At 47.2% G+C, this 22702-nt stretch overlaps 1 protein-coding gene across 1 annotated transcript in view; it reads right to left on the reverse strand.

Annotated features, from left to right (window-relative positions):
* Nucleotides 1-1826: 1826 nt before the first annotated feature.
* Nucleotides 1827-22702, reverse strand: part of LOC121441138 (ETS-related transcription factor Elf-4-like) — a 36201-nt gene continuing 15325 nt past the window's right edge. Inside the window, exons 2-9 of the mRNA XM_041642273.1 lie at nucleotides 10956-11232; nucleotides 7926-8097; nucleotides 7501-7593; nucleotides 5890-6078; nucleotides 5006-5089; nucleotides 4728-4920; nucleotides 3791-4168; nucleotides 1827-2675 (exon numbers count right to left, since the gene is read on the reverse strand). Of these exons, the coding sequence (XP_041498207.1) occupies nucleotides 1868-2675; nucleotides 3791-4168; nucleotides 4728-4920; nucleotides 5006-5089; nucleotides 5890-6078; nucleotides 7501-7593; nucleotides 7926-8097; nucleotides 10956-11027 (1989 nt within the window). The 5' untranslated portion in view covers nucleotides 11028-11232 and the 3' untranslated portion in view covers nucleotides 1827-1867. The remainder of the gene's footprint in view (nucleotides 2676-3790; nucleotides 4169-4727; nucleotides 4921-5005; nucleotides 5090-5889; nucleotides 6079-7500; nucleotides 7594-7925; nucleotides 8098-10955; nucleotides 11233-22702) is intronic.

Below are 22702 nucleotides of genomic sequence, written 5' to 3' on the forward strand. Positions count from 1 at the left end.
GCAATTCTAGCACTCACAAAGTGGAGGAGGAAGAGAACCAGAATTCCAAGGTCATCTTCACGTACGTAGCAAGTTCGAAGCCAACAAGCTATATGAGATATTGTCTCAAAAAACTAAAACCCAAATATGACAGCAACAATAACAGCAACAACAAGGATGACCTTTTCTCAAGATGCTTATTTCCAACCACCGAGAGAGTGTCATCATAAGCTGATTTTATTAGCACAGATATTTCAGTGCCAATTGCTGGGAATGTAGCAAATGCACCTGCATAACCACAGATGCCCCCCCACCCCCGCAGGGAAGGAGCTAGAACAGTAGGAGAGAATGATGACCAGCCAGGGAGGTAGTTAGGTCAAGTGGGTGCTTTGGCACAAAGGACATAGCAAAGGTCCTGGAGCACTGGTTCACATTAACCAAATTTACCAGAGGCTAAAGTTGCTTCTGGGCCTCACATCTCTAAGCATTGCCCCTACACCTGGTAGGAGAGAGGCAAGCAGGTTCAAGGAAGGGAGAAGGAGGCCCTCGGCAGAGAGGCTGACTTTAAGAGAGATCAGAACCTTGTGCAGCAGGAACAGACAAGAAGCAGAGTCGAATTGTGCCGACAGGAGCTATGGGAACTCATGTGTACTAGCTCTTGTCTTCTTGGTGAACAGAGAATTGGGTTAGGTTTGATAGCTAGAAATGAAAAGCAATGGTCCACCTGAGAGGGAGAGGGCAGGATAGAGAGCACTATGTAGCTGGAGCTGGGTTGCCACGCCACTAGCCTCAGCAACTCGTGACAGGTGGAACATCTCAAACAGAATGAAGAAGGCACCTGAGACAGGGAATGGGGACTGCTGTGCCAAAAAAAGGTTACTGTCAAGCATAGGGATGATCGCACACACAGCCAAAGGTCTGGCCACAAACGTTCAGTTCATTCAGACCTGCCTAGGGACTTTATAATTGGGGCTGACTATAGGTAAGTGCTTTGGGGCAAAGTACTTCAGGTTCCAGCCTGATGGCAAGGTGACTATGGCAAACAATTGCTCCCAAGGCTAGGTATGCTTCTTTTCCATCCTGCTATGCTGTTAGCATATGTGGCCTCTTGTCCCTTAGCAATGTCCTCTCGGCATATGCGCCCATTGAAGCTCTCCTACCTAGACCTGTTCCATCTCCATGACATCTATCCAGACTGGGGACATTCAGCTGGTACTTTCTAGTCTCAGAATGGCATTGTGGCTATGAGAGGAGAGAGAGAGAGAGAGAGAGAGAGAGAGAGAGAGAGAGAGAGACAGACGAGATAGATAGATAGATAGATAGATAGATGATAGCACTTTCTCTTAAAACTGCCTCATGTCTGTGGCTGACCTAGGAATGGACGGACGGATACACACACACACACACACACACACACACTTGAAGAAAAGACCTGACATCTACATCCCATCCTCCTCAAAGAAATGAAGGCATAGACCTACAAGTGCACACAAATACACACGAAGATATTCACATATGGGATGGTAAGTTCCCTGTGTAGGGACTATAGATAACAAAGTATAACCAGGCTTGACTCTTCTCATGTGGCCTCTGACCAGCTCTGGCCACAAGGTGTTTCCTGGCTTGGGGCCCTCCCTCCATCAGCAAGTTATCCCATAATCCTTCCAAGAGCATAACAACTCCCCAGTGCTCTTGATGGCCATGGCCTGATGTCAAGGGATATTTGAGCTGGACATAGTTGGATCATGGTGATGTCAAGACAGGCCTGGAGGACCTGGTATCAAATGTATCACACCCCACTAGATAAGGGCAGGTATTCTACCTACTTAAGTACACATGAAAATGCTTCATAAACTTGCCTGGTAGGTCATACTTGTGATCCCTTTCTTTATATGTCATGAGGAGACTCCATCTTAATAAGGGAAGTGGGATTGAATGGGGAGAAAGGGGCGGGGGTTGGAGATGTGGTCAGCAGGCTCCCAGATGTGGTCACACTAGGCTCAGTTACAAGCATGGACCCTGAGCCTGATGAGAGCTCAAGTTCAGCCACTGGGGTTAGCCCAACAGTGGGGCGGCTGGGGGGAGATAAAGTCTGGTTCCCCACAAGGCTCAGGTTATGGGAACCCCTTGAAAGCACCGGACTCTGAAGTGGCTGAAGATGAGCTTGATCTCTCAGGAGCTCTCTCAGGGTCTCTTCAGGAACCAACAGCCCCTCCACGGGAGGCCCAGTCACCACACCCTGCACATATGAGGGGGACCTCAAGGGCCCCTCCTTTACCCCAGGCACTGATGTGCCACCGGAAGTCCTGATAAAGGCAGCAATGACAGTCCCAGGGGGCTGAGAGCTAGGCCCTGCTGAGCCAGCACTTATGACCTGGGATGGTACTGAGTTGCTTGAATGGTTAGCCCCAGCCAAAAGTTGAGGGAGGCCACTGAGGATCAATGGAGCCCCTTGGGTTGCCACCTGGTTCTCTTGGAAACTGGTGTTCAGGGGGAAGGAGGCCTGCAAAGTGAAGGTGTCCTTGAATGTTGACACCTGTGGAACACTCTGGAGAACGAGTTGAGTGGGAGCAGTAGTACTGGCAGGAGGCCCATTGGTCAGCACCGTAGTCAGCGGGATGGTCTGCAGAGTGACAGTGGAGCCCGGTCCCACAGGGGTTATTCCTAGGTGGATGTTACTGGGCACTGAAGAAGTACTGAGAAGAAACAGAAAACAGAGCTGGTTAAGGCAGGAAGCACCCTAGCTGGCTAAGAATGAGGGCACAAGAGGAATGGAGTTGTACATCAGTTGTGCCTCTATTACTCTAGGTAATATTTGTTAATTTGTAGAGATTATTCTAGAAGACTGATACTATTCAAACTTCAAAACCACCCATGAACTGAATAAGCATCATATAATATAATATAATACAATATAATATAATATAATATTATGCATCAGTTTGAAGAAACTGAGGCACACAGTCCACAGCCCACAGAGCTAGTAAAGACTGGAGCAGGGACTTTGCATGCAAGCCTTATGAAACTTAAAGTGCATGTTCCTCTACATTCTATTCAACTGCTTCTCCTCCTCTGAAAAGTGTCCCCATGGCCCAAACCATGGGGTATAGACATAACCAAAAATCCAATCTTTTCAGAGAGATCTGTAGGCCCTTTAGCATCAAAGAAAGTGAGTGCTTTCCAAGAGACATGGAAGGCAGTTTTATGTCTGCAACGTACATACTCCGTTGTGAAGTAGAAGAGACTTAATGGCATGGGTCCAGATGTAGAAGCCCCAGATGGCTCCTGAGGACACACTCTGAAGTCACAAGACCAGTCATATCTTGTAGCAAAAGCCCCTCCCCCAAGTGAAGTGTTTGCTTTGGATTACTCTGCTATGTGACCCCAGGCAAGTCACCTCTCTCCCTTCCTCCCTCCCTCTCTCTCAAGATTTATTTTTAACTGCATTTTTTAAGATTAAAAATAACTTTGCTAATTTTTGTGTATGTGTGTGTGCCATACCCAGTGAGACCAGAAGAGGGTGCTAGCTCCTCTGGACTGGTTACAGGCGGTTATGAGCTATCCAATTTATGTGCGGGAACCAAACCTGGGTCCTCTGCAAGAGAAGTTTACACTCTTAACCATTGAACCCTCTCTCAGCCCCATCATTCCTCTCCTGACCAGTAAGTGCCCTGCTTGCGTCTCAGGGAGTTCTGTGAAGATCTGGCAAAAACTGGAAACACAGCAGAGCTTTCCAGGAAGGTGACAACTGACCCCTTACACCCAACATAAAGGGACTAAAGAAAGACTCCAATTACTTTGATGCCCTTACCTTACAGTTTTGGTAAGCTTGGCCTGGCTCTGTAGTGGAGAGACAAGCATGGTGGAGGTAGTGGGGACCTCCTCATCCACAGACAGTCCTAACTCCAGACTTGCAGATGGCTGGAGACCAGTATGTTGAACCTTTGGCTTCTCCCAGGAAGTGCTATCCTTGTCGTGGGGGGAGGTTCTGGTTAAGACCCTGGAGCTGGCTCTCCGGATGGTGCTGGTAGAGGGTGTGGAAGAAGTAGAAGCCTGGGGAGGGGCTTCAGGTGTCTCAGTGCTCTCCTCCTCATCTTCAATCACCACCAAGTCTTTAGGCATCTCCTTAAACTGGTATACCAGCCTCTGCCCTTCTACTTTGGCCAGGATTCCTCTTTGGTAGTAATATCTGGAAGGCCAAAAAGTGGATTGGTGAGCTTACCAGAGTTGAATAAGGAGGCCCTGTCTCTACATCTGTCCATGCTAGTCTCTAGAGCAGGACAAGCATGGGATTCAGGCAGGCTGGGGAGGAGCAGTCCAAGAGTGAGGTAGGGAGGAATCTTGTATATAATGACATTTTACAAAATTTTCCAGTCTAACACATGTACAAAAAGGGGTCTTGAGTGCCAACCCCAATACTGTTTTGGGGCTGAGGACAGTGAGTGAAGAGGGGGAAGGAGCGAAGGGATGGGTGATAGAAGTTCGACAGCTCCCTGGCCTGACAACCCATCTGGGACAACTCAAGGCCATCTCTGGCTTCCACAATGTGAGGAGATTGGGTGTGTGTGGAGCTAAATACCCTTTTCAATACAGAGATACAAGGATTTCTGAAGAAGAAAATGGGAACATTAGATCCACATCCTAGAGGGGACTGGGCAGGCCTTCCTTCAAATGGAAGAGCCTCCTTGGGCATAGGAAGATCTTGGTAATCCCTCAGGGCATGAATTCTATGTTTCCACAACTCCTACCTTAGAGCCCGCCCCATGGTCTCATAGTTCATGTCAGGTTTGTTTTTCTGCTTGCCCCACAGCTTGGACACAGCCTTGGAATCCACCAACTTGAAGATGCCTTTCTCTCCCTGGGTCCACTTGATGTACTTGGGGCAGGTGTTTCTGTCTTGTAGAAGGGCCAGAAGGAACTCCCACAGATAAATGGTACTGCCTGCAGAGGGGTAGGCAGTTAGGGGCAGCTCAGGACTCTGAAATTAAAGGGCAGCCTGCTCACCTCACCTGAGCCCCAGCCATACCTTTGCCATCCTTGGATTTCTTCCATATGGGAATGCTGGGGTCAGTGACAGGTGAGGTACTTCGGTTGTTCTTTGTCTTTCGGCCTGTGAGAAGAAAGTGGGTAAGCAGAAAGCTGAGTTCAAAGTTATCTGGGCAAGCTGGCTATGACAGGACCAACCACCCCTGGCAAGTCAGGTCACTAAGGCAGGAGGTCCAACCCTTCCCCACAGCCACAGGGAACAGGCATCTGCACCATCCATTTCAGTCTCTAAATGGAACCCCACATCAAGGCTACCACATAGGAAGATACAAGGTTTGCAAAAGTACCTTTAGAAAAAAACCAGGGCAGACATTCCTGACCTAACTTTTCGAATGGAAGACAGCCTACAGGTGTTTTTGTGGTGCAGGCCAGTGTAGTACAGAGAGATGAATAGGCGTACTGATGCAATATCAAGCAGCCATCCCCCAAGTAAATCAATAACACAGGGGCTTGGGAAAGCCCAAAGTCCTTGCATAGATGGCCTGTTTCATAAGTGCAATAGAAGCTAGATAAGCATACGGCATGACTCATTTTTATAAGTGAAGGTCCCCGAAGTCCAGGAACTAGCCCAGAGGCTAGGCCTGGTGTCCCAACACCCAATCTAGGATCCAATCAACTGAAACTACTGGCATTGCTTAGAGGAGTTTATGAACGTGCTAAACAGATAGGAGCTGCAGGAGAAAGGCCAGGCTTTGGAATGAAAACCTAGTGAATCCAAGACTTACAAAACAGTGACCTTTAATTCATCCCTGCTGGACCAAAGTGATAGCCTCTTAAGGCATCTGTGAGCCTCAAGCCACTAAGTCCTTGGGCCTCCCAGTCCCCCAAAACTTCCTCCAGCAAAGAAGACTCCCAAAGCCTTACTTCTCTTCCTTGACTTCCCGATCTTCTTAGGACTTTCCTCTCTGGAGACCCTCTCCTCCAGAGACTGTTCCTTCTGGTCACCAGTATCGCTTGTCTTTGGGTCTTCAGGTTCAGTGGCAGAAAACAGGAAGTTGGGCAGACTGATGGCCTGTACAGAGTCTGAGTCTGGAAGTATTTCAGGTGTGCTGACTGCAAGAAGAAAGGGTCGTGGTGAGCAAAGCCAAGGGCAAAGATAGCCCACCCCCCCCCTTATCTCTAGTGCTGTAGCTCCAGAGCAAAGTGGTCAGCATGGGGGATGGTGGGGATGTCATTCTCTGTAGCCCCAGACATAGGATACACCTAAAGCTATCTTGGGGGTCTTGCCCCATGAAATGAGGAAACATTTGCAGAGCTGTAGACATTGATCAACCCCAATCACAATGGCTACAATTACTGCTGACTGCCAGTAGTGGGGAAGGTCTAGGTTGCATTCAGATAAAGGATTTGAATGTCCACTCAATGACAACTCAAAAGGACTTCAGAAATCATTAAGCCTAATTTCTCTGCTTTCCTGATAAGGAAACTAAGAAATGGCAAGTCATGTGCCATGGTCATTATTTGTTGAATCCTGGCTCAATATTAGTGAGAGGCAAGGGAAGAAATTTCTTTTAGCCTCAGAGATTTTTTTGTCTTCAATTATGTCATAGTACCCACCTTGGGCAAGGGCAATCGAGTGGGGGGGCACTCTTTTGAAGCATTAGAGTACCTTCTGGAGAAGGAGCTGAAAGGTGCTACCTGGGAGGTTTTCTAAGGATCTATGGGCCATGGAAGACCAATAGGCATCTGTGGCCTCTTAGAATTTGGCCTTCAAGAACAGGCAACAAGGGCTGTGAGAGGGTTTGATAGGTAAGGCACTTGCTGCCAAGTCTTATGACCTGAGTTCGATCCCCAGGACCAACACGATGGGAGGAGAGAATCAACTCCTAAAAGTTGTCTTTTGACCTCCACATACGATATGGCATATGCACACCCACACACCCACACACAAAGTATAATTTAAATTTTAATAAAAATATTTTAAAAGAACAGGTAAGCCGGGCGGTGGTGGCGCACACCTTTAATCCCAGCACTCGGGAGGCAGAGGCAGGCGGATCTCTGTGAGTTCGAGACCAGCCTGGTCTACAAGAGCTAGTTCTAGGACAGGCTCCAAAACCACAGAGAAACCCTGTCTCGAAAAACCAAAAAAAAAAAAGAAAAAATAAAAGAACAGGTAATGGATTATTCATTCAGTTTTATCAGATGTAAAGAACTCTAAAGATGGCCATGATAGCTGCTCAACAATGTGAAATCACTTACCACTGCTGAGTTGTACCCTTCAAGTTGACTAAGTTTTGTTGTATGTATATTTGCCAAAAAATTGGTGAAATAACACCAACATTTTCCTGGCCATCTTTCCCTTGTCTCTAGTGCCTTCCTGACCCTCTCTTGTCAGTCCAGGCTGGAATTTCTTCCCATGTATATTGATAGATGCAAGTACCTAGACCTAATGGACATGTTTCTGAAAATCCAATGTATGTATGCGAAGTGGAATATTTTGTCCCCTTGAATTTAGGTACTGGAGTTCAAACTTACAGATCTGCTTCTCATCCAGGACTTCATTGGGAGATTCCACATTGAATAGGACTTCAGTAGATGACACATTTTGTGAGGTGGACTCATTGTCATCTGGTTCCAAGTTCCATGGGGTGGGGGTAGAAAGGATAGTTCTGTCAGGCTTCAGAACAGTTATAATGAGGGCCAACCCAAGAAGGGACTCTGTGGTACAGCTGGGCAGACACCAGAGTCTCTCCCACCCAATCCCCCTCCCCAACCTGGTTTCCATTCTTTGTGCCACCCCACCTGAGGAGTGTATAAATGGATTGAGATGTCTTCCCCGTCTTTTGTGGGAAGCCTTGCCTATTATGTGGGGTTACTAGCAGCCACAGTGACCTGCTGTTCCCTAAACGCAGAAGTCCTCTCTCCACCATATACCTTCCCTGACCACAAAAAGAACAAACCTGCCAGCAAAATACCGCCTTCTAGGATCTGATCCTGTGTCATGCACAAGGTCCTGTCCCTTATGATGCCATTGTGGACATCATCCAGATCCAGTCCTGAGTATAGATGCAGTAATTCAGGATAGGGGACCTGCTCCACAATCACAGCTGGGAACACTGAAGGGTCTTCCAGCTATGGAGAAGAAAAAGTTGTGGGTCAAGGCTCATCCATTTCTTCCAAGAAGCCCACCCTACCAGACATCAAGACCCACCTCACTAGGTGATGTTTCTTTTAATTACGCTTTTTATTTTGTTCTTTTTAGAGGTGGGGTATTATCACAGCATTTGTGTGGTGGTGGTCAGAGATCAACTTTCTGGAGTTGGTTCTTTTCTTCCATCATGTGGGTCATTAGGCTTTGCAGCAGGCACCTTTAATTACTAAGCCATCTTGCCAGCCCCCTAGGTTATGCTTTAAGTGGGATGTTGATTAATAGAGATGACAGCTCTGTAGGACCTGCACTCAGTCAAGTATTTTGTGTATGTTCAGTACAGGCCTTGTATATGCAAAACATGCATGCACTTTACCATTGATCTGTAGCCCCAACCTAGGCAAACATTTTTTTTTTGATTTGTTGCGTTAGTTAGTCCATGGTCTGAGGTTAGAGCTGAGTCTATGAGAAGAGTCACTTGATAGCAAGGGTGAGGGGGCTCAATGCACAACTACTTGGCAAGTACTCTAAAGCAATATGTGACTAGTGGTCCTATATTGCACTACACAGATATAGAACATTTCTAGCAATCCATAAATTTGGATTGGATTGCACTGATCCAGAGCCAGATTATCTGGATTTTAAACTGTCTGTTATTTCCTAGCACCATGACTCTAGGAAAGTTTCCTAATCTTTCTGTGTGTCAACGGCCTTATTTATAAAACCCATATTATTGATCCCATAGATAGTTTAGACAGATCAGTAAACATAATGCAGTCACAACAGGCCCTGACATTGAATAAGTTACATTAGTTATCTTATACATTAGGAGCTTCTAGGAAACAAATGTTTTGTTTCTTTAAAAATTTTCAGTGTTTTACCTACATGTATCTAGGTGTACCATGTGAGTGTTTGGTATTCACAGAAGTCAGAAGAGAGTTGCTTGGAACTGAAGTTACAGACAGCAGTTGTGCCCTGCCAGATGTGGGTGCTAAGAACCTAACCTGGGTCTTCTGCAAGAGCAACAAGTGCTCTTAACTGCTGAACCACCTCTTCAGTCCCATGTATTGTTGCTTAACCTAAGTATATTCATTATCTATCTATCTATCTGTCTGTCTGTCTGTCTGTCTGTCTATCTATCTATCTATCTATCTATCTATCTATCTATCTATGAGTTATGAGATCCTTTCTATTTCTGACATCTATCTATCTATCTATCTATCAGTTATTAGATTCTTTCTATTTCTGATATTTAACTGTAAAGATTGTTGTCTGTTGAGTAAAAGGCAGATGAAAATGCAAAAGCATGGGGAGGAGACTGCCCCGTGGGGAAGCTAAGAAGCTGGTATTCTGAAGGGAAGATTTCAGAGCGGGGGACACCCTAAGAGTTATAGCTGAAAGCTGTGAAAGATGAGAGATTGGGGGGAAGAGATGACAGAGGGAAGGAGGGAGGCAGGAGGAATAGAAGGAAGCAGAGAGCAAGGAAGAAGTGGAGAAAGGGAGAAAGTGATTAATTTTTTTGAGATCTCAGAGGTAGATAAGAACAGTTATATGAGAGGATAGCAGTTACCTGGGCAAGGGAATAAAAATAGCAGATGTAGAGATGAATGGGAGAAAATAGGGCAACTGAGGGAAGCCTTGGCTTTGAGTTTCTCTCAATTGGACCAGAGGCTGTCCAATGCTGAGGAAAGGCTGTCCAGCACTGAGGGTAGAGGGGTGCTTGGAGTACAAATAATAGGAATAGCTGTTGGCAGAGCTGGAAAGAAAGGAACGATGAAAAGTTGCACTGAGAATCCAGATAATGTTTAACTTTTCTTCCCTTCTTGTTTGATGCCTTCCACGAGACTGCATACCCCAGAACAGACAACAAAGCTGAATTATTTTGTTCAAGACCCAGAGGTCAGAAAGTACAATGTGCTCAAAGTTCACTAGAGGGCAGTCTTTGGTTAGCCCAGTAAGAGTTTCCTACCCTCCCATAGACAGAGAGCATGGGACTCCCTCAGAGCTTTGGAAATATTCAGCTAGATCTTCTCTTGGATAAGATTTGGGATTCAGCAGCTAGATAGGGCAGGGGAAAGACTTTGACAGGTGACATTGTGTCCCAACTGAGATTAAAACCCAGCATTTTTTCTTTCGATTCTCCCTTTCTTTTTTCCTCATCTTTCTCCTTGTTAAAGAGCTGAGTAAGTATAATATCTAGCAACACAGAAAGTGCATCCTCTTGGCTCCAGTGCACAAGGGATAAAGCAATGGGAACCAGAATACCAGGATCCTATCCTATTTTCCATCTTCCTCCTGCCCAAAGAGCCCATCTCTGTCATATCCTAAATCCTCAGCCTGAGAAGACATTTATGGGTGAGCCCACCAACTTGTCTAGAACCATGCATCTGAAGATATTATGGTGTAAGTCCAGCTGGCAGTGTCCTCTTTGCCATGTATTTGTCCTAGCAGTTTTCTTACTATGACATTGGGGCTGAAGGAAAGTAGCAGACACCCTACATGATGTTCAGTAGTATGTAAGTGTCCACTTAGTCCCATTTACCAGTTGACTCACAGCTCAGCCAGTTGGCCTAATAATTACTTGGCCAGCACAGTGACTGCCCCTGCTATAATGGCATGAAGTAATGAGCTTCCTGAGTGACCATTCAGTGACACCTAAAAGTAGCTGGTGCACAGGCTGGCTGGCAGACGGACCCAGTGCTCTAATATAGCAGGTGCCTGATTGGTATTTGCTGACTAGTTAGCTATCAATCCCCCTGGACTCACAGGCTGGCTGTTTGTGTGTCTGTGTCCCCCTAGTTGCCCATATTGGCTGATTGCGTTTTATTCCCAGAGGCCATACCTGGTGGATGTCATCCATCCCGTTGCTTGCAAACTCAAATACCAAATCACTGGGCTGCAGGGCAATAGCCATACTGGCTTCTGCCAGAGCTGACAGTGACACTCCCCCGGCTCCCTGGAGCTGCGGTGGTTTCTTTATGAAGAGATGTTATTCAGGTACTTTAGGATAAATGTAGTGCCTTCTCTGAGCCTCCGTGGAGGATATCCAGAGTTGGAGTGGGTGTGGCCTAAGCCAGGCTCAAAACTGCATGCTGGGCTAAGCCAACCTCAAGAGCAACCTAAGGAGAAGGGAGACATGGAGACAGTGAGTAAGACAACTTCCTTGAGCTCTGTGGCCAGATTAGCTGGTGACTGGAGAGGATCTGCTGTGCCTGGACAGACTTCCAGCAGAGCAACAGTAGAAACGACCTGGCCTGGCACAAGGCAGTAGCAGGAAAAACTCCATTAACTATCCTGGCTTGAGAAAGACTCATGTAGGTGTGGGTGTGAAAGAACCAGGGAGCTCAAGGGCTCAGTTTACCTTAGAAGTGAGGACCAGCTGGCTCAAAGATGTCTGCAGAGGAGGAAATGTCTCATTTGGGGTAGGGAGAGGAGGAGTGTCATGGCTGGTAGGTCATATGCCTTGTATGCTCATTAGCAACCCTACCCCCACTGCCCACCACAGGGTGGCCTCCGTGCTGTGCTGTCTGTGGGTTTGCACTCTTGCCTTAGCTTTGCTTTCAGTTTCAAGACTGAACTGTCACCCAGGGAACTTGTGAGGAGAGCCCTGGCTGGGGGAGGGGCCAGCAGAACCTTCCTCATCCTCTATGGCTGGCCCAGCCCCCATATTCCAGGAAATCTCAGTATGCTGAAGTCTCTCCCCAGTGCCTCTTAAGCTAGCAAGGCATTGCAGCTGCCTGTCGCTTCCCCTGCATCTACTCCTCCTGTTAGAGCCTCAGGGTGCTTCTACCATGATCACACCCATGGCCAACTCCCAAAGACCTGATCTCCACAGACTCCCTCCGACAGCCTGTTCTGCTCTTCCACTAGGAACACATCGGCCTTTGCACTTATCCAGGTACCAGGTCTTTTGCCCTTTGGGTTCTTTTCAGTGTGTGTTGTGTTTGCAATGTGTGGATAACTACACGCAGGCTGATTCAACCACTGGAACCAGAACACAGGTTATCCACAAGAGCACACAACCCAACTCCTTACTCCTATGTTAGTAGTGCCAGGGCGGCAAAACCTTATCCTGACTGGGAAATGAATGAGGAACAGATGGGGGGAGCAAAGGGAGTGCCACAAGTGACCTCTCTGATGACCGCTAGCTCTCCTCCACAGGAGACACCCAAGCCTCTCCCACTTCCTTTCCGTTAGCCCACAGGGCTAGCCCCACCCAGTCTCCGCCCCCACACCTTTCCACCTACTCCATCAAACAGCCTGGAGAAGTTGCTCAGTTCAGTTTTACCCATCAGAGTAGAGTTTCCTTTGGATGGAAGAGAGAACTCTCTGTTAGGTCCATCCCCAGTGGAACTGTGGGGATGGGAGAGTGGGGCTGGTGGTGACAATAGCCTTATTCTGGTTCCATAGTTCCACCTTTCCCCACTCAAACCTGTATATGACCCTATTCCTCAGTGACTGCAAGACCTTGCAGTACCATTTGTGTCTGGCTCCCCTAGTCTAAGTTCCCTCAAGAGCTGCATCCCAATGCTCCTGCCCTCCCACAGGCCAGTCTCTCTGCCCTTAGGAAACATTCTCATAATAATCAAATGGAGGCTATCACTTTCATCTAAGCCCACTTTGTCTTAGCATGAAACTTGTGAGGCAATCTCTGCTCCTGCCCCGGGTCACTCACTGGGGCCCTTCCTTTCAGGTTTGTTTGTCTTCTTGTTTTCTCTTCCTAAACCAGCATTTCATTTTCAAAAGTTTTGCTGGTGCTATTTGCATTTCCCTACCTTCCCTATTAGATACTGACTTGTGCTTGGTTTATGGAATAAATGCAAGAAAAAAGGAGCAGTGATGGGCGTGGTAGCTCATGCTCATAGCCCCAGTATTTGAGAGGCTGCGGTGGATAGATCACTGTGGTTTCAAGACTAGCATGGGTTATAAAAACCAGGTTTGGGAGATAGCCCAGTCTTTAAAGTACTTTCCATGAAAGCATGAACACCTGAATTCATTTCCTTTCCAAAGAATTCCAGAAAGGTTTCATGGAGAATGAGGTATTTCAGGAGTGACAGTTGGCTCTGAGAGGATGAGGAACTGGAGGAGAATTGTGCTGTGTGGCCCAGCTGACCATCTGGCCCCCATGTTTCTTGGCATGTGTGAAAATGCCATGGGTATTACCAGCAATTCTGAGAGCCATTGACTCAGCTGATCAAACCTAGATTTAAACTCCCTTGGTAGCGATCGTGGACGTGGCTTTCACCTCAAAGCTGCCCCACTCCTTCACCGCCCCTCCCCCAACAGCCACAAACAAAATGGAAGCTGCCCCAGGAACAGAACAGCTGTCCCCTCTACGTAAAACACAGCCTTTCCTCTGGTTAAGTGCGGAGGAGATTGCGCCTGCCTTACCATGTGACCAGTAGCTTGTATTTAAGTGCCAGAGGGCCAGAGTCAGGAATCAAGTGTGCAGTCCTGAACAGAGCAGAACTAAGCCATCTACAGAACGCAAACCCACAACCTTGTCCCAATTAGGGCTGCACTCCAATCAGCCAATTGAATCCTTTTTCTTGAGCAAGTGCCCAGAAAAGTGGCTCCAGCCACAGCTATGTTGTCAGCTCCTTCTCCTTTGTCCCTTTCTGTCTACTGCCACCTTCACTAGGGATGAAATCAGGAAGGGGGAGGAGGGAAAAGAAAGGTTTTGCAAGGTTGCTGTTTCTCTACGTTTATTTGCAAAAAAATCCAGGTTCCTAAACTGGGTATGGTTGGGCATGCAATTAATCCCCATACTTAGGAGGTTGAGACTTGAGGACCCTGAGTATAAAGCCAGCCTGGGTTATATAGCAAGACCTCTGCCTTAAAAAAAACAAAAACAAACAAAAAACAAAAAAACAAGGACTGGAGATACAGTTCAGTTGGTGGACTGTTTGCCTAGCATGCAAACTGGGTAAAAGTGGGCACAGTGAGACACACCTTTAATACCAGCACTTGGGAAGCAGGGGTAGGTGGATCTCCAGACCAGCCAGGTCTACACAGTGATTTCCAGGCCAGGGGAAAAAAAGCTGGGGTTACAATTCCCAGCACTGCATAAAAACAGGCACGTTGACACTTGTTATGCCTGCACAGGGGAGGTTGAAATAGGAAGATCAAGGTCTAGGTTACACAGCACATTGAGGCCACCCCGTGCTAGACCCTGTCTCAAAAAACCAAACCAAAAACCTTCCCCAAACAAAAAACAATCAATAAAAAAAATAAAGGAGAGACATATTAAAAACAAGAAAACCCAAGGAGGAAATAAGTCTGAAAACCAGAAAACAGTCACATAGAGCATAAGTTTCAGGTGACCTCCAGAGGGCACGGGTGTCAGGCCCACTATTATGCCCCCCCACCCCCATCCCAGGGTTATGGGAGCTGGAGAGTTCCAGTTGATAGCTGAGAAGAAACTCCTCTCCTGGGTTCGGGGCCCTTAGGGGTGGAGTGCTCTGTCCCCCACCAGCATCACCACGCCCAGCACTTTGGGTTGTGGTTATGTAGCAAGAAAAGCACTACAGAAGCCCTAATATAGGAGAGGAAGGGGAGAGGCAGGGGGAGGAGGGGGGCTGACAAAAAGAACCAATTTCCTCAGTCACTGGGAGAAAGCTCACTGAGCACCCTCTGGAGGGGCCTGGGGCCACCACATCCTCAGGGAAAAAGGCAATGGTGGGAAACCAGACTGCAGGAAGGGAGCAAAGCTAAGTGGGGGTAGCTACTGAACTCCAGAGCTATCAATGTGTTGCCAGTTACAGCCTAGAAGTGGCAATAGAGGTCCCTTCAGATTCTAAGAACATGGCCTTTCAGGTAGAAAACCTAGTTCCGCCTTGGAATTTAGGGACGTCACTACCCTGTGGAAAATGGGCCTACCTAACTACTCCTAAGTAAGGGCTGCTGCCAAGGGCTAAATGAGCTAATGTAGGCAAAAGCTCCCTAGTTTGTCCCAAACAGCAGATGTCATTTTATTTTTTTCCCTTTTTTTTCTTTGGGACAGGACTTCTCTGTGTAACAGCCCTGTCTGTCCTAGAACTCGCTCTATAGACCAACTGGCCTTGAACTCACAGAGATCTACCTGTCTCTGCCTCCCAAGTGCGGGGATTAAACTAGTGCATCAACACCACCCAGTTCTTTTGAATTTTTGAGGTATCTATGTTTAGCCCAGACTGGCATCTTACTCAAACAAATGCCCCTGCTTCAGCTTTCTGAGTACTAGGATTACAGGCATGGGCTACCATACCTGGCTCTGAACACATTTTTCAATTTCCTGGTCTGATTTATTATTTGTGGGTCTTGGTAATTTTGCTTCTTAAGTATTCAGGATGTTTTACCTAGATGGAGAGGAAGAAAGGGAAATGGACATAGAGGGATGAAATGAAGGCCGAGGGGCCACAACCAACACTTACTAAATTCATGGAAGAGCCAGGCACAGTGACACACCTACCTGTGGTCCCTGATACTTGGGAAGCTGAGGCAGGAAGATCTATCTGAGTTGCGGAGTTCAGAAAACATTAGCAAGACCTTGCTACCCCCAAATAAAAAATAATAAATGAACTTTATGGTTGAGCTGGGTGGTGGTGGTACATGCCTTTTAATCCCTGCACTCAGGAAACAGAGGCAGGCAGATCTCTGAGTTCTAGGACAGTCAGGGCTACACAGAGAAACCCTATCTAAAAAAACAAAGAAAGAAAAAATATGGTTGAGAAAAGTGTGTAGTTTGTCCTGGGAGAAAAGGAGGGATTGGTTGGGAGGACTGGTTTGGAGTTGAGTGAGTCGACAAGATCTAGATCCAGACAGTGGAATGTGAACTTAATATAGAGAGCAACTGGGAGGGCCTGCTGAACCCTGAAGAAAGGCAGAGCATGGGAAAGCAATTCCTTAGGAAAAGTAATTTTGTCTTGTTATAAAAGAGCCCCTGAGTGGGGGAGATGGAGCTGGCCAGGCAGGGAAGCTGAAATGGATACCACAGCTACTTCAAAGGAAAAGAGTAACAGATTGAGGTGCAATACATAGCTATGGAGACCCCAAGATGTATAGTCTGTTGTCCATGGAACAGTGTTAAAAGATATGGGTCAGGGAGATGGCACAGTAGGATAAAACACTTGCCATGGAAGTCTGTTGATCCATGTTCCATTCAGAACTCATGGTGGAAGGAGAGAACTGACTTCCAAAATTGTCCTCTGACCTCTATACGTGTGTTGTAGCACATGCATGCCTATACATACATGCATACACAGTAATAATAACAACAGTGTTAAAAGCTACGGAGTGATCAGAGTAAGAAATAAGGTTGGACAAGGAATTCAGCCTGGATACTTTGAAGCAAGGATTATTCTGAAAAACACCAGTTAATGGGAGAAAAGATGCAGATGGACACGTTCAAAGCTACTGTCTTTTTGTTTGTTTTCTTGGCTTGGCTGTGGAGCCAAGGCTGCAAACTCACCATCCTCCTGTCCTTGTTTCCACTTATGCTAAAGTTTCACACCACCTCTCAGCGGCTACATTGTCTAGGCTAGGCCACAGGGAGGAAGGAACCTAGGCAGGTGTTCATTGGCTACAGGAATCACCTGACCTGCTGCAGAGCAGGCAACACAAGGTGGCAGGGTGTTGCAAATACTGAAGAAACAGAAGTTTAGTACACCATGCCCAGTCCCTAGCAAGTTCTGTTTGCTTCCATTGTTGGGGAGGGGGAAGGAGGTAGGAACAGAAGCATGGAGTAAAGACTAATTAAATTCATTAGTGGATTTTTTAGAAGCTGGGGTAATCTGTGACTCTGCACCGGCAGGATATTAAGTCAGATAACTTTTTATTGAAGGGGCAGTGTTCTTTGTCAAGGCCTCTGGCAGAGTGTGTCCTAGAAACTGATATGGAAGCTCCTTGCTTAGCTCTGGGCTCCTGACTAGGAGGGGCTATGGTGGCTAACCTTTCCAGGTGGGCCCTTCCTCTACTGGCCATCCAAAACAAAGGACAGAGTGCAGGGATCCAAGCACAAAGCCCCGTACATTAGATTCTCTACACAGAAGGGATGGTGCCTTTTTTTGAGGCAGCCCAGTAGTGGTACCTGACTAGACCAGAGATTGGCAGCTTTGGCTCCAAAAGTTATGGAGAACTCTTACCCTGGGTTTTGCCTTTCACTTTCCCCACACACCCCATACACACTACTGAAGCATCTCCTGAAACCAAGAAGTTAAAAGATCACTCCTGTCTCTCTTTCCTGAGTTTCTGAGGGGCAGGGGCGTGCTTGCTCAAGTTCACACTGACTTAACCTTCCTCCTCTCCTCATCCTCTCTGTATCCTCAAAGCTAACCCTTTTGTCTGGTAAGAACAGTGGTGGCATCATTGGCAGAGTGGGGTGTTTAACTCCAGCACTCAGAGGCAGACGCAGACAGATCTCTGCGAGTTCAAGGCCAGCCTGGTTTAGATAGGGAGGAAAGGCACAGTGGCTGGCAAATAACAATGAAACTACACATGCGCAGAACACGTTTAACGTTCACAGTGACTCCCTACCTCCACCTCCCCATACTTTTGTCCACATTGTCCCTTAGGCCAGCCCTGACTTTCCTCAACTTCTGTGAGTTTAATTCCCTCATGTCCTTCAAGATTTAAGTCAAATGTCACATTCTTTCTAAAGTCTTCCCTGCTTCCTCCCCACCTGGTAGACTCCACTCTTGACAACCTAGCTTCACTTCCTAGATCTGAACAGCACTTGAAAAACTTACCAAAGAAGGCCCACAAGGATGGGATTTTATGACATATGAAAATATTATGAAATTCCAATTTCAGTGCCCGTCAACAGAGGTTTATTGGAACATGGCCATGCTTATTAGTTTGGTCATTATATGAGCCCCAAAGCCTCAAATGTTTGCTATCTGGCCCTTTACAGAAACCTTTGCTGATCCCTGAACTAAAATAAACACTCTACCCCACTTTGGTGTGAATAAATTCGTCAAGCTCATTTCTGAGAAGAATGCCACAGAACCCTGGGTTGGTGTGGGGGGGGTGTCTGGGGGAGGTGTAGGATTGGTAAGTACAAAGTCAGCAGATTTTCATCAGAATGAGAGTCGCTGGGTTAGAGCCCAGAGTGCTGGCCTCGGCTCTGCCCATCATGTGGCCTCAAACAAGAAGCGTCAGCTTTGTGTGCCTTAGTTTCCTCAGCAGCACACTAAGGGATAGGTACTGGCTGATCAGAGGCCATTACTAGCCTCATGCATGGTGTGAGGATCCACTATTTCTGAGTTGTTGCTGCTGTTAAGCAGGGATGGCCCTACTCATTTTCTCTCAGAACAAGGACTCATAAAGGGCTCCTCAGCCTGGCTGTGGTTTTTCTGCTATCCTGGCAGGTGAGGCGGAGTACCTCACCCCATACTCACCTTCCCAGTTGGCCTTTCCTTTCTGCTCATCTGTTGCTCCTGATCTCTAATTCCCTTCCCTGCTAAGTGAAGATGGCCTCCTCAGAAGAAGTTTTCTCCTTTACTCACCCCCCTCCCCACCTCCAGTGGACTGCGTGGAAAGCCTCCTCTATTGGAGAGAAGGGAGGGAGGGAGGGAAAAGGACTGTTGCTTCTTCCTAGTCTTCCAGGGCTCACAGTAGTCAGGCAAGGGCCAGGACACAGGCAGCTCTCACCGCACCCCTGCTCTGTGAGAGGAAGCAGCCCCTTTCTACCACTTCCTGTCCCAGGGGTTTCAGCAGCTTCCCCTTCAGGGCCTAGTGGCCCTTGCAGCCCCGCCCCTGCTCTGCACGGGTCAGAAAGTGCACAGAGGGGAGGATCCCTCACAGGAAGGCAGAGGAGACAGCTGTCTACACAGGGGACGCCCAGCAGCAATTCCATCAGCCTGACTCCTGGTGGGAGAGGGCCAGACAGGGAAGTATTACCTGGTGAAGGGACAGCTGTTCCCACAGCCTCTCTCACCCCTTTACCTAGCTGTACTCTTTAGAGATCAGCAGAGTATGTCTGCCTTGTCTTTGAGGGCCTGGGTTAAAAAACCTGGACTGTGAGGCCTGAGGCCAGTGCCTGGTAGACACTAGTAAGGGTGGCTACAGATGGAGGGACAGGTGGAAACAACAGGATCTGGGGAAATCAGACCAAGGGCTGGGGGTTGGGTTAATTTAGAAGAGCAGGTGACACTGAAATCAATATGACATCATAATGTGTCAGGGGCTTATTCTTAATGCCAGTGAACAGAGGTAACAATGGAGAACTATTATACTGTCTTCAGGTCAAAGGGCAGCAGCCTTTCTTGGGGAAAGGAAAAGAACAGTAAACTCTAGCATTCCATGAGGGCTGCTGTTTTACGGATAACCTACACCTAAGTACCTCCCAGGAGTCCATGGGTACCTGTAGCCAATCTTTTAGACATATGACCCACTCCATGAGATAGCCCCAAGGCTGTGTGTCAGAAAAATATTAGCAGCCCAAGGTCCTGCAGTCTGCACAGCTGCCAGACCTTCAGGCCCCAGGCTAGTACTGCAGGCAGGATGATGGTTCCAGAAGCACTGGTGTCTGCTGTGAGGACCTAGCAGTAGATGGACACCACTACCTGAGTCTCCCCAGGATAGTACTGCTCAGTGAGGTTGTGACAAAAGGAGGCTTTGGGGACTCCTAGAAGTGATGCTCATCAGTGACCAGCAGACCACATGTAGGGATGATCCCGAAACCCTACTCAGATTGCTGACAGGTTATCTTCCTGCATTGTTGGCCAAGAACCGTACCCAGGCCAGACCTCTTGTCAAAAGAGCGAGGTGCTTCAGATCCATGGTGGCTCAGCAAGTAAAGACACCTGTTGTCAACACTGACGACTTGAATTCGGTCCTTGGAATCCACATGGTGGAAGGAGAGAACCTCTTGTAAGTTGCCTTCTGATCTTCACATGCGCACTGTGGTGTACACATGCCCGCACACATTCACACACCTATGACACACAAAGTAAATGGATGGAACAGATAGTTCTGTGCTTAAGAGCAGGTACTGTGCTTGCAGAGAACCAGAGTTTGAGTCACAGCACCCATGTTGGGCAGCTCACCACTAACACAAGCCCATACACACATACAGAATTAAAAATGAAAATCTAAGGATGGAAAAGATGACTCAGCAGTCAGTACTGGCTGTAGAGGACACTGGATTGGTTCCCAACACCCACGTGGCAGTTCACACCATCTATAACTGCAGTTCCAGGACAGCCAATGCCCTCTTCAGACACCAGGTCCCCCGCAAGTAGTGAACAGCCATACATGCAAAACATTTAAACACATTAAATAAGAAATAAACCTTTTTAAAATTAAAATATAAAATAGACAAATAAATGTGATTTTTAAAAAACTTGAAGTGTTTTATATTAAAAAACAAATATAAAGAGAGAGCAGGGCCCTGGTTTTCTTCTCAACACACTCTCCAGGACCAAGCACAGCCATTTCCCCCAAGACACTACCCTACTGTCCTTGAGGGGGGCTAACTGCTTCTTCATTCCTATGTTTTGCAGTGAATGCTACATCACAGCTGGTCCAGGGATGCCAAGAGAGCCTCAAAGGCAGCATCTGGATGTGCACCTGGGCTCCTGCCAGTCCCTCCCTACATCTGCAGTGCAAACCTAGGGCCAGGGTTTGGTTACAAGCCGACTCAAAGCTGGAGGCACGTGTTTGGAAAGCACATCAAGCCTGGGTGGAGGGTGGTGGAAGCACTTGAGGTCGATGCCAGCTCAAGGAAAGCACTTGTGGAGTTGGCACCAGAGCAAGTACTGGGGCCTGGGTGGCGGGTGTGGCCACTGTGGCCTCAGTCACGGCCTGCTGGAGGAGAAGCAGAGGGGTGTGGGTGCTTGTTTAAATGTGGGCAAGATTTTCTTCTGCACTCTCTGATAGCACTTCAAGTTATTGCCCCTGCTTCTGGGGAGAGGGGCCAGCCAGTAAAAATTATAGAATGACAGACAGGGTGGAGCACAAGGAAGGTGGCAGGGATTTACAGTTCTGGGCTAGGGACTGCGGGGCTGCTGTTCTAAGGAACAGTCTATGAACATTACCTCTTTTCATTCTTCTTCCTCTCTCTGTAGTGCTTCAGACTGAACCAGGGTCTTTCACATGCTAGGCAAGTAAGTGCTCTACCACTCACATGACCCCAGCACTCGAGCACTTGGTCTCTTCCCATCATAGGGTCTCTGTGTAGTTAGTTCTGGCTGGTCTGGAGCTTACTATGGAAACCAGGTCAGCCTCGACCTTACAAAGATCTGCCTGCCTATGCCTCCTAAGTGCTCAAACTAAAGGTATGCTCCACCACACCGGGCATGCTTGGTTTCATGAGAGGGAGTCTCAATATGTAGCTTGGGCTGCCCTGGAGCTCAGGATCCTCCAGCCTTGGCCTCTCCAGTGACTGAATTAAAGGTATGTGTCACCATGCCCAGGTTTCCTTTCATTTTTTTTCTCCTTTATTCTTACAAAATAGCTCACCAGTAGAAGGGCTAGAACTGGAATTTAGGTTTATTTACAGCTGCTATTTTGTTTGAACTTTGTTTTAGTGAAATCTATTTTGGTGATAATTCTACTTTAACAATTCTTTATGTATACATGGTCTGACTCTGCCTGGCTGGTCTCAAACTCACTTCATTATCCAGGCTGGTCTCAAACTTGGGGTGATTCTCTGCTTCCTGAGTGCTGGGATTATAGGACTATCCCACCAACCTGGCTAAGAGATCTACTTTACAAACAGCAGAAAAGCTCATAAGCGATTAGGTAACATGACCAAGGTCACATTACTTGTCAAAAATGGAGGCAGAACTCAAATCCAGGCTTATATGACCTTGATCTCAAAGTTTATACTGTTTTCTCTACACATATTGCTGGCCATCTGCTGGCTCAGAACACAAGGAGCCCCTTCTACAAAAGCTGCTCAGGCCCAGGATCCATACCTCTTAAGACCTCAGTTTAAACTGGAGGTCATTCTAATAAACCAGTCCTTAACTTCCCAGACCAGGTCTCTGTCTAAACGGTGGCAATATGAACTTCAAGCCTGCTTCAAGCTCTGCTCAACTTCTGTATCTCAGTGACTACAAAATTTGGGCTCTAGACCTAAAGTAGTCATGGCATGGTCCCTGCCCTATAAACATACAGTTACACTCAGTTTACACATAATGTTAAGTCTAGGTTCTTATCTTAGGGTGTTGGTTCGTGTGTTTATTCAAATATTTATGGAAAACCAGCTCTCACATATGCCAGACCCACAGCCAGGGGCTTGATCACCTGCTCTGGCTTTTTTTTCTTCTGGTAGGGTCTCTGGATATAAGGTTCCAGTAAGCTGAGTTAGAACATCTTGATCAACATGGCTAGACTTTTACCTCAAAACACACGCAAAGCATCTATAGTAAGAATCCCTTCAGAACTGAGGCCCCAGGATGTGGTATTTCTTTGAGGGATGACAAAAATAGTGTGGATCCTACTGATGGATGTGAAATTCTATGAATGTTAAAAAAACCACTGAAGTGTACATTTCTAGTGGGTGAGTTTTACTATTTTAACTAATTTTACTTACTTTTGTGATGTGGGTGTGGAGGGCAGAGGAGCACTCTGGGAAGTTTGTTCTCTCCTTCCATATTTACCTGG

This window comes from Microtus oregoni, unplaced genomic scaffold (assembly GCF_018167655.1).
Source record: "Microtus oregoni isolate MIOR12 unplaced genomic scaffold, Mior012 000073F_ref0000255, whole genome shotgun sequence".
NCBI classification, from domain to species: Eukaryota; Metazoa; Chordata; class Mammalia; order Rodentia; family Cricetidae; genus Microtus; species Microtus oregoni.